The sequence below is a fragment of the Coturnix japonica genome, chromosome 1 (genome assembly GCF_054131305.1).
Source record: "Coturnix japonica strain WE chromosome 1, WE-NBRP24, whole genome shotgun sequence".
Classification (NCBI taxonomy): Eukaryota; Metazoa; Chordata; class Aves; order Galliformes; family Phasianidae; genus Coturnix; species Coturnix japonica.
The window spans coordinates 163,953,238-163,969,129 of NC_140663.1; the positions used below are offsets into that span (position 1 = coordinate 163,953,238).

General features: G+C 39.6%; 1 protein-coding gene across 3 annotated transcripts in view; it reads right to left on the reverse strand.

Annotated features, from left to right (window-relative positions):
* Positions 1 to 3,573: 3,573 nt before the first annotated feature.
* The window catches only part of ATM (ATM serine/threonine kinase), a 50,961-nt gene continuing 38,642 nt past the window's right edge, over positions 3,574 to 15,892 (reverse strand). For 2 of the 3 annotated variants that reach the window (XM_085536423.1, XM_085536424.1), the window contains exons 50-63: positions 15,448 to 15,655; positions 14,419 to 14,532; positions 13,854 to 14,012; positions 12,660 to 12,798; positions 12,106 to 12,188; positions 10,694 to 10,834; positions 9,532 to 9,648; positions 7,926 to 8,075; positions 7,467 to 7,632; positions 6,399 to 6,485; positions 6,196 to 6,310; positions 5,928 to 5,991; positions 5,065 to 5,201; positions 3,574 to 4,932 (exon numbers count right to left, since the gene is read on the reverse strand). In XM_085536423.1, the coding sequence (XP_085392549.1) occupies positions 4,752 to 4,932; positions 5,065 to 5,201; positions 5,928 to 5,991; positions 6,196 to 6,310; positions 6,399 to 6,485; positions 7,467 to 7,632; positions 7,926 to 8,075; positions 9,532 to 9,648; positions 10,694 to 10,834; positions 12,106 to 12,188; positions 12,660 to 12,798; positions 13,854 to 14,012; positions 14,419 to 14,532; positions 15,448 to 15,655 (1,861 nt within the window). In that variant the 3' untranslated portion in view covers positions 3,574 to 4,751. Of the gene's footprint in view, positions 4,933 to 5,064; positions 5,202 to 5,927; positions 5,992 to 6,195; positions 6,311 to 6,398; positions 6,486 to 7,466; positions 7,633 to 7,925; positions 8,076 to 9,531; positions 9,649 to 10,693; positions 10,835 to 12,105; positions 12,189 to 12,659; positions 12,799 to 13,853; positions 14,013 to 14,418; positions 14,533 to 15,447; positions 15,656 to 15,892 lie in introns of those variants that run through there. The other variant, XR_014942214.1, reaches the window with a different exon arrangement.

Genomic DNA, 15,892 nt, shown 5'->3' on the forward strand with positions numbered 1-15,892 from the left:
ACCTCTAAAGATTAGTTGGACAACACAACAGAGCAGAGACGCAGATTTTATCTTATCTTTTTAAGCCATCAGATTAAATTATTAGCATGATTTAACATACATACCTTTTTTAAGCACTGCTTAATTTAAAGCAGCTTCAAGCGTGCCTTCAGTTAAGCAACAAGCAACTCTTTTACAGCAGAAGAATATAAAAAGTCCCCTCAGCTACATCCGTAATGCAGCTCTGACACCATCAGGACAAGGACTGAAGGAAAGAGTTGACAAGGACTGAAGGAATGGTGCCAACAGGGAGCCCACAAGCTGACTTCCATGTTCCAATGCAACCCTTGCTAATTTGGAACTGAATGATGATGGAACACTGTTGTTTTATGTTATCATGGTATATCCTGAGGAGAGCCGCAAACTCAAAGGTCCTTGTTATCTTTCCATATATAAGATCTACCTTCACACAATACCTCACTTATTGCCATTGCCTTGCGAGACCTTGCACGTAAATGACAGAATTCAGATGAACAGATAAGAGATGGTTATAAACAGCTGGTGTGTCACATGGTGGTTTGCACCCGCAGTGGATTTCACAGACCTAAATAAAAAGGTTTAGAACTGGTTTAATTATGCTGGCAGGGCCGCTCTGTGCTGATAGGGCATCAGTCAGCTCTCTTTCTGTGTTTGGCATAGCCAAGGGGCTCTTCATGTGCCTGATGTAATAGGTATTGAGCAACGTGTAGGTGCGTTCACACGCGTTACCGACTGATTGGAGGAGTGAGTCAATACAACACAACAAAATCAAAGAGTTGGATTCTGTTCTCGTTGACACTTACATAATTGAAAGTGATGTAATTTAGGATTCATGCTACTGTCTGGGAAAACAAAAGCCCAACAAACTGTGCTTAAAAGCCAAGTGCAGTCTCATCTTATGAGAAATTATTTAACATCTGAGCAATATTAGGAAAAAAGGAGAGCAATGTCATTCTGCAGTCCCCCCACGGACCTGAGAAACCCCTACAAATACATTCCTTGTCTTCTGTAAATGAAAATCCATCTCTGTGGGAAATCTGATGAATGCTATCACAGATACAAGTAGACTTAGGACACAGTAAGTAGAAACAAAGCTGTTCTTATGGAAGGCTTAACACCTTTGGGGAGAACCTAAAAGACTCTTGCCCAGGTGAAAAACAAAATCACATAAAATAATTAATCTGCTCTCCCTCTATTGATTTCACACATGCTGTAAAAATGCTATAATCATTAAAACAAACTGGGAATCCTAAGTCTGTGGGCTTGTACAAGGGGCAGGTGAGAATTGAAAAGAGCAAAATCTCTTAGTATGGTTTTTTAAAGATGGAAACATTGAAAGTAGGTACATCACTAATACAAAATTGAATCACAGAATCATAGAATCACAAGGTTGGAAAGGACCTACAAGATCATGCATTCCAATGGTCCTCCCATTACTGTAGCTACAACAAACCACTAAACCATATCTTTTAGCTCCCTATCCAGACGCCTCTTGAACACTGCCAGGGATGGTGACTCCACCACCTCCCTGTGCAGCTATTCCAGTGCCTGATTACTCTCCAAGAGAAAAAGTTCCTTCTTATATCCTGTCTAAACCTCATTTGTTACAACTTGTGGCCATTTTCTCGGTCTGCTTACATACGGGACATGGGAAAACAAGGTAACCTCACACTGCCCAACAATGCACCAAAATCACAACAGTGTGGTTTTCACACACCTTGGGGAGCGGCCATTTTGGCACTCCAGCTGTTGACATCTCACACAGCATCACAGAATTTCCTCCGAATACTAAGAAATTAATCTCACCTGAAAGAAAAATCCACTCCATCACATTGCTGACGGCATCACAGGCTGAAGAACTTTTTATGTTCTGTCCAGCTTTCCATAAAACAAGTTCCAGCTGCGATGCAGAAACACAGCTAGATTTAAGGAAAAAGCTTCACCCCTTTGACACCACTTACTTCACTTCCAGAGCACACGATTTACAGTCTTTAAATTCAGTTTCCTCTGTTTTTGGGAAAGGAAACATTGGGGATAGAGTGGGAATTTTAAACAGGAGCTTTGTGTCAACAAATGAAGATACTGAGAAATTTCTACAAGGCAAATCCTCGCTCTCTATGGCAGAATTTCCCCGTACTGGTCTGTAGAAGTGTACTTTGGCAACAGGGAGTTGGCTTCTCGATAACTACCACTCAGGATATGTAGTCTAGAAGGACGGTCAGACTGCATAGGACCCATCACTGGGGACTGGAAGACTTTCTTCTGCAGCTATTAGAAAAGCACACAGCCTCTCCCTCCACCCCTTCCTTCTCCCAGAGGAATACACCCAGCATAACGTTCGCTCCTTTTTAATTGCGCACACAAAATGACACAAAGAAAAGCCCCAAACAACTGCCTGTCTGTGACAAACACAGTCAAGTTCTGAAAGTTAACCATCTAGAAACAGGCACTACTGAGCACCCTAACCCTGCTCCAGCCTCAAAGTGGCAGGAAGGCAGTGCATCATCGCCAAGGAGCCCACACAACAGCACAAGACTTCTTCGCAGCTCAATCCAAACAGACGAACTGATCCAAAAGGGGGATCTCTTATGGGAATTTGCATTTCCTTAGTTCCTGAAAAGATGAAGCCTAACATTTTAGTGTGCTCAAGAAGTAGCAGTGATGTAATGAGTGTATTTTATAAATTCAGACTCTCATAGCAGTGAACAGCAGTGACCCAACTCATGCAGGTACCGCGAAAACTACTTTTAGTTGTCATCCATAAGAACAAGTGATATTTTCAGGTGTGCACTCACACAGACGGACATCCTGGTTTTACCTAAATAGGAAGCAGCTCCCCAGGCAACCAGTTTGACGTAATTCCTATCCATGGAACACTGACCGTGGAAAATTTCAGCCAGGTTGTATCTTCCAACCTGCATTACCTGCTGACACCCACAGTGTTACACCATGCACTGCTGAGGATATTTGTCTATTCACTACTTTTGATGTTTAAAAATTAAGAAATTACTGGAACAAAAATAATTAGAAAGCGCAGTCTTTTGTCGGTTACCATTTGGCTACACGAGGCTTTGCACAATTCACATGACAATCTAGACACTAAACAGCAAGCTAACAGCACTGCAGTGAAGTAATTGCATTGTTTCCTCTGAAGTTAAACTTTCCACAAACAATTGAATTAATATTAATGGTTTCAGTGTTTGTTTCAAACACTGAGGCTAAATTGCAGCCCAGCAAGATGAAAGTATTCTCTTTCAAGTGGAGCATCCGTAACTCCTGAAGGAAGGACAGGATCTGCCAAATGATTTAATGCAACATTCGTTCATGTGATCCGTGAGAGCTCTAACATTAAAAAATAAAAAAGCCTGAAGAACTTCTCCTGTCAGAAACATGAGAAAGAAACGTCAGGAAACGTGTCTGGATCTCCTTTAATCCCTGCTTAACAGTAAGACCTGTTCAAGTGTTTGCTATTCAGCTCTTTCCTAAGTTCCATTTCCAGAGACCAAACGGCGGCGCTCCGTAACTCCCCAGTGAAAAGGCACAGGGCACTTCTGGTTCCAAGGATCAACAGGACTTTATGTCAGCATAATGAAAACAAACGATTCTTCTCACCACGTTAACATTAACACAGAAAAACAAAGAGATGGTGTAAAAAACTCGAGAAAATATTATAAGTGAAATGTAGATGAGACCAGAAAGTCTTCACCCAGGCTGCTGTACAAACACACCAGGTGGAAAGTAGGATGACGTGAGAGAACGCAAAACTTCGTTCTCAATTCTAAACATAGGGATGATTCGTAAAGGTTTATCAGACGTACCAATGAGACTGTTGTTTGAGGAGACTTTTCTGTTGCCAGTATGCGCTGATGAGCCTTTTCATTTCTTTCTATTTCAGAAGCAGCGATGACATTTGTAACAATAAGTGCAGCTACGGCTGCTTTCTGTACTCAAAACACTACACCCGTGCTCCTGAAGGTACTCCAGGTACAGAATGACTGTCTTAGAGGGACACTTTGTATGCCAGCATAGAGTCAGCCCATTTTACCACAGGAGTTAATTACAAATCCAAATATATGTACATGTATTTTACAGTTTTACAGTAACGCTATAGAAAAATAGAAAATTGATTTATAAAAACAAAATACAATCGTAATTTCACCAGGAAAAAAGCAGCAATATTACACTTGGCTCAAGGGTCACATCCCATTTAACAGTCAGAATTTCCAGCTCATTAAACAGGAAGTTCTCTTGTTTTCTGTCACACTTCCACCAACTATTACTGTGGCGTTATCTTTAATGTATGTCCCCTTCCCCTCACCTCTGAAATGCACTCCACTCACTTATTTCATCATGCCTGCTTTTCAGATTGTCCATTTTGTACAGCCATGTTACTAGGCCAAATTATTACCTGCAAAACTTGATACTGATCAGTTAGACAAGTGACGATCTTCACGCTTTAAGAACATTACGTATGAGCAATGTCCCTGCAAGCCACAGAGAACAGCAAAGCACTGCTTGCTTTTAGGCTGTATTGCAAAGATATGTGGAGGAAGAAAATAATGATTTCTTGCAAACAAGTTAATGAAAAATATACCACCCAGAACCATCCACCTAATACTGATACATTTACAGTTGACCTGATCAATGTTTAATACGGAAATACAGATCTGAAATGCGAAGACACTTGCTGCTGAAAAAGAACTCCTTCCCAAAACACATCGGATCCTTCCAATTCACACCCAAGGTTTCCAGCCAGGAAAGAGGCGGCTCAGGTTTTTAGGGTCCATGGCCTGCTGTATGAGCAGATTCACCTGCCCTCCCACGCTGAGCACCGTTCCCTCCTCAACGCCCTTCAGCTTCTCCTGAAGTCTCATCAGAACACGCTCAGCCACCTTGTTAAAGCTCTGGTCATCACTGCAGGCAGAAAAAAGGGAAACAGCAGCACTAGATACAGATCCTGAACAGAACAAGTAATGCTCATCTATTAAACTGCAAAGCACAGCAACAGTGCAGTTGGCAGATCAAAAACAAAGGTAAATCTGGCACCTGGCTTTCCTTTTACACGCTCGTGCATCAGCACCAAGAGTAGAGCTCATGTCAGTCTCATCCTCTGGTCTCTGCTGCAGATATAAAGCTTTCAAGGGGTTCATGGTCCAGTCAAAAAGGGGGTCATAGAGTAGCACCTACAACATAAATAAGCATCCATTTAATTTCAGCTGTTAATTACATCTAGTTCAGTGCCCTAACAGCAAAGGAAATGCTCACTTGATGCTCATGCTAACTATAATATCCATAATATCGTGACTTATTGGGGGGGGAGGGGAAAAATTGCTTAAGTGCAACAATAAAACCACATCTGATCATGCCAAGCATCTGTTCTTCATGCTTGACTCAGTTTTGACATTCAGTCCCATCGTAGCAACAAAGAGGTCTTCTTTTTTCATACATTTCTAGGCACTAAATATCATTATTAATTTTTGATGCACAGTATAGGCTGCTTAAGAGTCGAATTCTTTTCTTTTTGACTTATGCTAAGAGTATTTACTTCAATTGGCAGCACTCATGCAAAGGACACAGCTCTGTGACTAGAAAACAGTCACAGGTATTTTAGATACAGAAGAGGGGAATCTGTTTGTCTGTAACAAGTAGTACCCAGAGAAAATGCAGACTGGGCTTGATTTTACTGAATTAGCATGAATTAACAAATCTGATCAACTATACTGAATGCAAATTCAAGAAAGCAAACGAAAACCACACAAGTGTTTGGTAAAGTAACCTGTAATTGAACCAGAAATTAACCTGTAATTGACCAGAAAGTAACCAGAAAGTACCAGAAAGTAACCTGTAATTGACCAGAAATTGAAGATACTGTGGCAGCTTGCTCTTGGAAAGAATGAAAAAACAGTTACCTCTACGATAGTCAGCAAAGCTTCCTGAGAATTTCTCATCACAGCCATTGTTTTCTCACAGCATCTAGAAAATACTTTACCGTATTATTAAGCAGTCATATGAATAACAGTGTGTGATTTAGAGAGCAGCACTTACATTTGGATATCATCAACAGAAATCTAGGTCTCCCCTCAAGCACTTGGACTATTAAACTTAAGACAACCACAGTGCCAGATCTGCTCTGCTGCCTTCTTGCCCCACACAGTGATGCAATACAGGACCACTCACCTCCTGAAAACTCCTTCGACTCCAGTAATGCCCATTCCATCCACAATGTCCCTGGTTAATCTAAATGGAACAGTCTCTGGTGTGGGAAGGATTTTACCTTGCTCAAAAGCAACTCCTAAATTAAAAGATTAAAAACATATTTAAAATTAAAAAATAAATAAATAAGTAAAGAAAAACTAAGGTTCTCTTAACTTTCCACTTACCCAGATCTATATGCACCAGTTCTGCAGTTTGTTCATCTATCAGGATATTCTGAACATGTCTGTCTCCAAGTCCAAGGATGTAGCCGACTGAAAGAAAAAGGCAAGTCCTGAAACCATAAGTACATGCCACAAAAACCAAGGAAAATTTTACAAAACACTATAAGAATCGCTTTAACACACGTCAACAAATTAATTCTTCCCCCACGCAAACATATTCACTAAATAGCAAAAGCCACTTCACAGCTTTCCTACAAAATTCTGTAATTTAAATTCTGCTAAACTGTAGATTCACTTGATTTTTCAGCAAAAAAGGGAGCGTATCATAGAATCATAGAACACTTTGGGCCAGAAGGGACCTCAGAGACCTCTAGGTCCAATCCCTTCCTGAAGGCAGGTTTGTCAACCACTAAATCAGGCACCAGCTGAGGTGGCCCAGGGCCCCATCCAACCTGGCCTTGAGCAGCTCCAAGGATGGGACACCCGCAGCTCTTTGCACAGCTGTGTCAGTGCCTCATTGCCCTCTCAGTGAAAAACATTCCCCTGGCAGCTAATTTCAATCTCCCTTAAGTGCATAAGCAATATGCTAATATCTAAAACAAGGTATATTGCAAGGTATACAATATGCTAACCAATATCTTCCAGAGATTCAGTACAGAACTGAGTCACCCAGAAGTAACGCAGAACCTCTGTACATACACTTCCTTACTGAGGCAGGGAACTCAAAGAAAAATGACAAATTTAACAGTATAAGGAAAGTAAAAGATCAAAACATTTCAGGGTACAGATGAAATGAAAAAACTCCTAAAGCACAACAATAGAATTGTTGTTTAAAGACCACCTGAACCTGAACACACAAATACTCTACAATACAAATAAAGAAAGAGGGGAAGGGGAAGAACCAGCAGTTTTACTTAGAAAAATAGTGCTGGTGCTCTTGCTGGCATTTTTTGCCCCCTCCAATTCCCCTTTTCTGACACGTGACAAAACCAGAAATGCCATTACCTCCGAAATGGTAAAACCTTCTCCTTACATAATCTAAAAAGCCATGTTAACAGATCAGTGTGATACCTATAGAAGATGTAGCCACGCTGCGAGTGTATGCCAATCGTTTCTCAAACCACACAGCTGGATCCCGGAACTTTTCCATGCAGAAATAACGAAACACGGGTTGAAAATTGGCACAGACCTTCATGAAGATGTTGTATTTCTCTTCAGAATGTTTCTTTTGTGCATCCTTTAAGCATAAAGAAATGTTATCTGTGTTACTGATTGCTTTGGAAGGAGATACATTCCTCTTTTACTCTTTCCCCCACCCCTCAAATGCTGTTCTCACCCTCTTCTCTGAGCTACGAATGAATGTCTTTTAACAGCAAGCATTAATACACCCAGCTGTCTTTACCAAGCATTTAAGGAGCTGGACCACTTCATGTTGTCTTCTGGCAATTAAGATAGTAATTCACCTCCGCTGCATTCTAACATCATATTCTCTGTGTGGCAGAATATTTTTCTTTAACTATTTTGACTCACCATCATTATCTTCTGGCACTGTAAACCGGAGTAATCATGAGGCCTGTATCTCTTGTGGGCTCCCTTGTCAGTGTTCACAAGGAACTCCCCAATGGGGGTCGTTCCTGAGCACCACTCGAGCACACCGCTCCTCTGAGAAAGGGGAACCACCTGCACAAACAAACCAGTGCTGCATGGGGGAGAGATACACACACACACACACACCACAACTATCCATCCTGTAGAGCAAAGTGGATGGACTCTGGTATTTGTTTAAAGAGACACAAAAACAAACATACAGCTGACCACAACATATGATCTTCATACAGAAATAAACACATATAAAATGAACACCAAGCTTTTTTAGCAAATACCTGCATGTTTTTCTCCTTAGCCCAGAGAACCCTCCACTACATACTTCAATACAACTTAACTACTCTGCCCAGTTTCTACATTTGGATCAGTCTGCTGGCCTCAGAGAAACAGCCCCAGCCTGTTCCCTTCAATTTCTTTCCTTACGGAAGTCTCTTTATCTCATTATACAACCCCCTCTTTCTTCCTCTTTGTTTCAGTTCCTTTTTAAACATGTAAAACCATGCATGTGTATTGAAAATTATTTTACAAATGCGAATCAAACACCACCTGTGAACTCTTGGACTACGCTGGCACTTCAGATACCTTCCCTGAGAGATTCTGGGATGCACGATTCTCACTTGTCAAAGACAAGAACTTAGACTTCTAGTGTACTTATTCAGGGTTCACCTCCACAGCTACCGCTATAACCCCTAACATATAAAAAAAGGAAATGGAGGAGAAAATTTCTGATGAAATGCTCTTTCTGCATTTACACTTTGAATTTATTGTCGTATTCTCAGTTCCAACAGAAACAGATCCTCAATTCCAATCCCACAGGAACTTCTGGATTCTACTGCAAGGAACTAAATGGCTAAAATTAACAAGAATTTGTGAACAAACTTGTTTGCTCAAGTTTAATAGCTTACAATTCAAAGGCTGCAAATGACTTAATTTCAGTGATGAGTTCAGATAAAGAAAGCTTTGAACAGTAACGCTATATACAATGAGCAGCAGCTTTCTAAGGGTTGGAAATAAAATGGTGTGTGATAATGAATTTATTTCATGCTTTAAGGCACAGGGACAGTTTTAACAGCTGTATGGGAAACTTGATCACAGCCTGAACCTCTGATTAACCATCTGAGGCAAGCAATGAGTCAGCTTTGGGAGCACAGGTGAAGGTAATTCAGCTCTGCTACCAGAAGGGGTAGAGCTTGGCTCCACCTCTCCCAGATCTCATTTAAGGGCTGATCAGCACTAAAGCAGGATCTCTTTCTCTGGAGATTGCTCCTTTGTGGAGTTTTCTGTGACCATTCAGCAGTGGTGAACATTTTCCATTTATCATAATTATCTTTCTATTATGATAATCTTTCATACAAAACATCTGTATAACCTTTGCTTATCTAGTGACTGTATAACTGTACAATAACATAAATGCATATAAATATAGTTTATATTATCAAAAATAGTAAAAAGGTAAAAAAGAGGAGGAAAATATGCTTTATCATTTATCAGCAGTATTTTTTCCTCTGCTGCAGCAGTTGCCCAGGGTTACCTTGTATCTTCGGATGGTTAATTTTCTCTTCCTCGTTTCAGTGTTCTGCTGGAGCAACATATTACACATCTGGAAAACCTGCTGCATAACAGCGTCTTGTCTCAGATCATCACGGCCCTTTTATATAAATAAGAAAAAAAAGAGTTAGCACTCTTTTCAGCATCCAACTTATGATTCTGCCTCTCAGAAACATCATTAACTCAATCAGCTGCCTTTTCCTTCTCACAAATGCTATCCAATTAAGTTTTCAAAAAGCCCGTGTACCTTAAGGTACCCTTTTTTACAGAAGCTGCTTCTCTATATGTAGCAACCTGACATGCAGATGGGTACCATCAGTTGGTACTGCCCTTCTGAGTAGACAGTGTATGGCTGGGGACTCCCATTTCTCCTTAAAACTTTTATAATTATCCAACTGTGAATCACCAATCAGAATTCTCACAGCAGCTCTGTAAACAACAGAATGTTTACAAGGGTATCAGGGCCAGGCAGAGTAAAACCAAGAAAATGGCCGCAAGTTGTACCAGAAGAGGTTTAGACTGGACATAAGAAAGAACTTTTTCTCTCAGAGAGTGGTCAGGCACTGGAATGGCTGCCCAGGGAGGTGGTGGAGTCACCATCCCTGGCAAGAGGCACCTGGATGAGGAACTATGAGATCTGGTTTAGTGGCTTGTGGTAGCAATGGTAATGGGAGGATGGTTGGACTGGATGATCTTGTAGGTCCTTTCCAACCTTGTGATTCTATGATTCTGAGTTCACTGAGAAATTGTTCAGATATGTGGGTGTCCCCATGTGTTTCATGTTGTCTCTGAATCGTAATTATTTTTAGATGGGTGTTTTAAAAAAACAAGAGATGGAGTACACAAAATGTTGATGGTTTTTATTCAATGTGTGCTCCAGGCCAGTAATTCACACATGGCTGTGTGAGTCAGCAGGCCTGGTAACAGTTGGGAAGTCTATTTTGTGCTACTGTATATTACGTGCATTTTTTGAAGGATATTTACAAAAATATTGAATGTTACAAGATGTTCTGTGATTTCCTTTACTAAAGCATCACTAAAGAGGGAAAACTGAACCATGTAAAGTTAGCTTTCGGCACACAAGTGACACTAGAGAAAAACAACAAAATGATTTAAATATTGCCACTACAACAGACAGAGCCTACCTTCACCAGCTGCCTCCTTTCTTTACCATCGGATCCTACACAATTTATTATTTTTGGCAGATTCAGACCTCCTGCTAAGTGAAATTCTGGCTTAAAAGAGCTTACTGTCACCAAATCTTCGTATCTTCCTGTAGGATCCACCTGAAATTATAAAGGGGTTTAACATTAATAGAAGCAATACCTGCATTTGTCTTAGAGAAAATATTAATGAGACATTTGCAAACCACATTTTAAATATTATTATAAGTGTTCTGTCGTGTACAGGGAAAATACCCCTAAAAGCTACAAAAATATGCTGAGCAGAGGAATGAGAGAGATTCCTGATTGTTTGCCTCACTGGAACGAACAATGACACAACTTTATCTTGTGCCAGCTAGCATTCTCCCAGAAAATATTCATGTTTGGTTGGAGGACATCAAGCTTACACTGAGCTGCAAATAGATCCCATCTATGATTCTCAAACTGTCCCTATCTGTATGATCTGTATCTTCAACCACCCTGAATATCCTTGTGCCACAAAGCAACCCTACTCAGTTACCTGTAAGGAAAGTTGGTTACATTACAGATCTCCTATTATTTCAAATCATTTTAACAGGGGAGGAATAAAAACAAAGAAAATAACAATTTCACCTTACGGATGAGCAACACCTGAGACCAAGAGGGCTCTACAGACACATGTGATTTAGTGTGAGTGGCAGTTTTGAACCTCTAAAATCAAACAACCTCAAACAGTTCCCTGGCCTGTCTGTTCAGCTTCATAGACGCAGCCAGGGGGACTTTAACACAGGGAAGCTTAGCTTCAAATTTCAGATGATTGGCTCAAAAAGCCATTCCATACTCCTGAAACTGCCAGGTTTCCTAGGTAGAGGAAATATGCCCACATGTTTGGTATCTAAGGATACATGCCAGTACAACCATCAATTTATGCCAATGAGAATGGATCGTTCACCACTACTGAATGCTAAAGCATATAAACTAGTCCATCAGGAACAGTAGAAGAGGCAGACCTATTACACCTCACACTTTCTGAACACTGAATGCTGCCCTAGAACTCTGAGCTAGCTCCTACAGAATACTGAGATTCAGATTCCCACGTCTTAACTGTGGTTTAGGGATCTCATCACCCTTTTTGATGATCAAAGACAAACCAGTGCTAACAGTGGCAAAATCACGTTCATAAAAGAAGCCCCTATCTAGTAAAGCTAAGACTTTGGGTCAGGGTCTTCTATAGGCCTTCTAATGAGAAGTATCTCAGCTGGCATCTCCCACCTCACAGGGAACTATCCCACATAAACGGACTTGTAAAGAACTCAAAAATTTGGTAAAGGGATACACAGTCAGACTGTCATAAAAACTTGAAGGTAATCCTAAGATGTAATATTATAACGTATAATTATTTCAATTTCAGTCACCTTAATTTCCATGGTAGGAACAACAACATCCTGCAGGTTCTTCAGTTTAATAATTGGCTGGTCAGCTGGAATACTTATTCCTCCTGTAATTAAATGGAATTCATACCTTTACATTTGGAATTATAAACATACATTTAAGTTCACAAAAAGTAGCCTACACTGCTTTTGGGATCCAAAATCTCACTGCATTCTTCTGTTCTGAGCTGATGAAGATGACCAGAGGACAACTGGAGCTTTCTGGAGTTTAATACTCACAAAGTCCAAATCTTACCATGTGAACAATTCCTACAACTTTTAATCCAAACTAAATTCTACATTTAGAAAAAGCAGGGCAAGATCATAGGATCACAGAATGACCCAGGTTGGATGAGACCTCAAGGATCATGAAGTTCCAACCCCCCTGCCTGGCAGGGCCACCAAACTTCCACATGTTAGCACACTATCTCCTTTAACAAAATATCAGTATTTAGATTTTTATTTATTGAAGAATATGTGTAACCATATATATTCACTACTGAAAATGAAAATCATGAAATCATTTTTTCAAGACTTACCTCTTTGGTTTTTCCAGGGAGTAGCATCTACATTTGCTAATGTGATGTAAGCATCACAAAGCGCTTCCACATCTCTAACCATGTGAGCTCTCCTCTTTCTTATGATGTTGATTATATTTCTAGCAGCCTCCATTCTGTCCTTAAATATAAAAATCAGGTATTGCAAATGACACTTTGTTCAATTAAAGATGCACAGTATCATGCAGCTACTTATGTACAATCGAGATAAATTGTACGAAAACACAGAAAATTGCAGTAACTGACAGCTCATTTGCTATGAGCTTTTTATCTCTCAGATAAAGAGCAAAATTGAATATTATTGAGGGTAGAAATGGAGCAAATTTGTCCAGTCAAAGTGAAAGAAAAATGCAAAAATTCTTCAGAAAAAAAGGGACAGGTGGTTTCGGATGTTCTTTCCTCATCTTCCTCCTTCCATTGCTTACTCCCAAATGAAGCAGAAGCCTGAATACAAGGGAAGAAATATGACCACGTGTCCCTTCTGTACCTAATGCTGTCAGACTTAGTTATGCCTACTCCTATGGGTGGGATGACAAAAGAAAAGAAAGACAAATACATATGTGGTGAAAATTTCTATCAGGCAAGGGGTAAGTGGGTAATGACAAACAATCATGCCAGATTATAGTGAAGGGAGAGAGAAGGGGCATTAATACAGACATGAGTTGATTCCATAGGCTGGTACCAGCTAAAATTAAGCAATCACAAGATTAGTATGAAGCTGCAGTTCTGTATTACAAATCATCATGGCTTTTAACATTAACGTCATAGAAAGAAACAAAAGTACACTATGTAAGGCTAAATACTTTGAACAGATGTTACCACTTAAAGCAGAAAGATGCCCCATTCTGCATATACTTACAACAACAGATGTACTCAAGCACCTACCTAAATAACATAAAGGACATCTATCACAAAATGCTATGCAATAACTGGGGGGTATTTGTTGCAGGAAATGTTAACCTTGCTTTATTCAGCCTTAGTAAGAACCTATTTGAACATGAATTATCAATTCACACATGAAGTTGTACTGTCACAAAAAAATACCTTTTTCCTCTCAGTTTTTCTTAACAAAAGTCAGCTGCTGAGTTCTACAATAAAATATTCCTTAAAACAAATAACAGAGATAGAATATTTATTACAGGACTGAATGTGACTAATTGAATTTTTCATACTTACCACATCAAGCTGTGAAATTTCTTTTGGTGCATTCTTGATTAACTTATTTATTCTTTTTGCATCTGTTTTTGTCAGGAGTTCATCTTTGTTAGCATTTGCCAAGGCCAGTATGATAAACAAAGAGTGATGTGGGTGATCCAATGAAATCCTAGACATCAGCTGTCAGGGAAAAACAGAAAGATTCCAGTACTGAAAAGCATACAGAAGAAAGAAAATTAATTAACAGCATTAGTTTTTTAAGTTTCTAAAACTCTCCATGAGAAATAAAGAATAGGGATAGGAAGACATTACCTCCACAATTGTAATGCATTCATCATGCATTTCTATATCTGCATAAGACTAGTTTTATACAACAACAAAACCAACAACGTAGTGATGTAAGAATCCCCAATCTTCTCCCTTGTAGATCCCTCCCCATACTGAGTTTGCATCACTCATTTCAGTCAGCACTTATCACGTCCATAACTCACTGGGCTACGACTGCACAAAGGAAGATGCATATTGTTGAGGAGAATTTACCATGACGCCAATCAAAATATCTTGAGAAACAAAAAAGATGAATTACATTATTCAGAACTTCGTGAAATCCTAGACCACCCATCATCTTGGTTCCCATTCGAGCAGCCAGCTGGTACATCAGTGGCAAAAACTTGTAAGAAGGGATTTTCTCTGCGTTTTTCTGTAGTGGAGAAAATGCAGTTAAAAAGTTGCATTAAACAACATGAAGTATTGTAATCATCAAATACCAGGGAAGAGGGAGACATCTTGGTTTTGCTTGTTATATTTAAATAGAGTAATTATTGCTGTATGATGATATGGCAATCCAGTGAGTACCACAGCACCTTGGTTCATGTTCCTTGGTGACAAACAGTATTTGCTGTTCTATTAGAGTAGAGCTTAGACACATTAGTTCAGAATACCCCCAAATCTAGACTTATTAATTAAAAAAAACTTAAAACTTACAACCTAGCTTAAAACAATAAATAATTGGGTGTTTAAAATACAATTAAAGGAAAACTTACTGTTCTTCAAAGTTATCTGTAAGACAACATGAAGCAACAAATTCTGCAGGTATAGATCGAGATCATTCATGTAAGAATGAAGAGATAACCTGCATCACTGCAGAAATTACAGAACCAACCAGAAAACAACCTTAGCCGTCCTTGGTTGCTGTGTTTTACAGATAGCCTAAATGAACATCCTTTCATCCTGAAGTATGTACAGTACATATCTCTAGAACAACATACTCACAGCTGTTGAAGAAAGAAAGACATAAGTAGTACACAAGATATGCAAGAAGCAACATTGGCAACAGTGAAGGATCATTGGATATGTCTCATCCTACAGACTTGTCAAATTAAAGTGCTTCATTAAGTTGAAATAAAATTAAAATGCAGTGAGAATGACAGCTGTCACTGATAAGCAACTCACTGATGAGCAATAATGACCAGAAAAGGCAAGTTTTGATGGAAAAGTTAAGGAAATACAAAGAGAAGCACACAGCACAGCATGATTCATCTTCTAGAAACAGGAATAGAAGAAAGACGGATATTGAACTTTCAAGCATAATAAGGAAAAACAGTGGGAGATGTACCTTCATCATCTCATTGACTCTGTCAACTCCAGAATTTTCAAGCCACAGGGAACAGAGTCGGAAGATCCACATATCATGTTCCTCTCCACTTAGCAGACAGCTGATATAGTTCTCCACTGCTTTGCACAAGAAACGCTGGCGATCCTCAGTTAGAGCATGGATGGCACATTCATCCAGCTCAAGCTCTCGCTGAACCTTCACTGTATATCTATGTGAACAAACATTGTTTTTAAACAAGAAGTTATTTCTCAATGAACTGACTGGGCTGTCCCTAGTTCTGCTGCTTAACAATTCAATTTTTTTTTTTTACAGGTAGTGAGGATTACAGATTCAGCCACTGCTGTAGAGATGAGAGCCATGCTGTACCACTTGCCCAGATAGATAGAGAATTAGAAAATATGAAACCTTTAATGGCTCTGAAGTAACCACCTCTCAGTTTGAATGC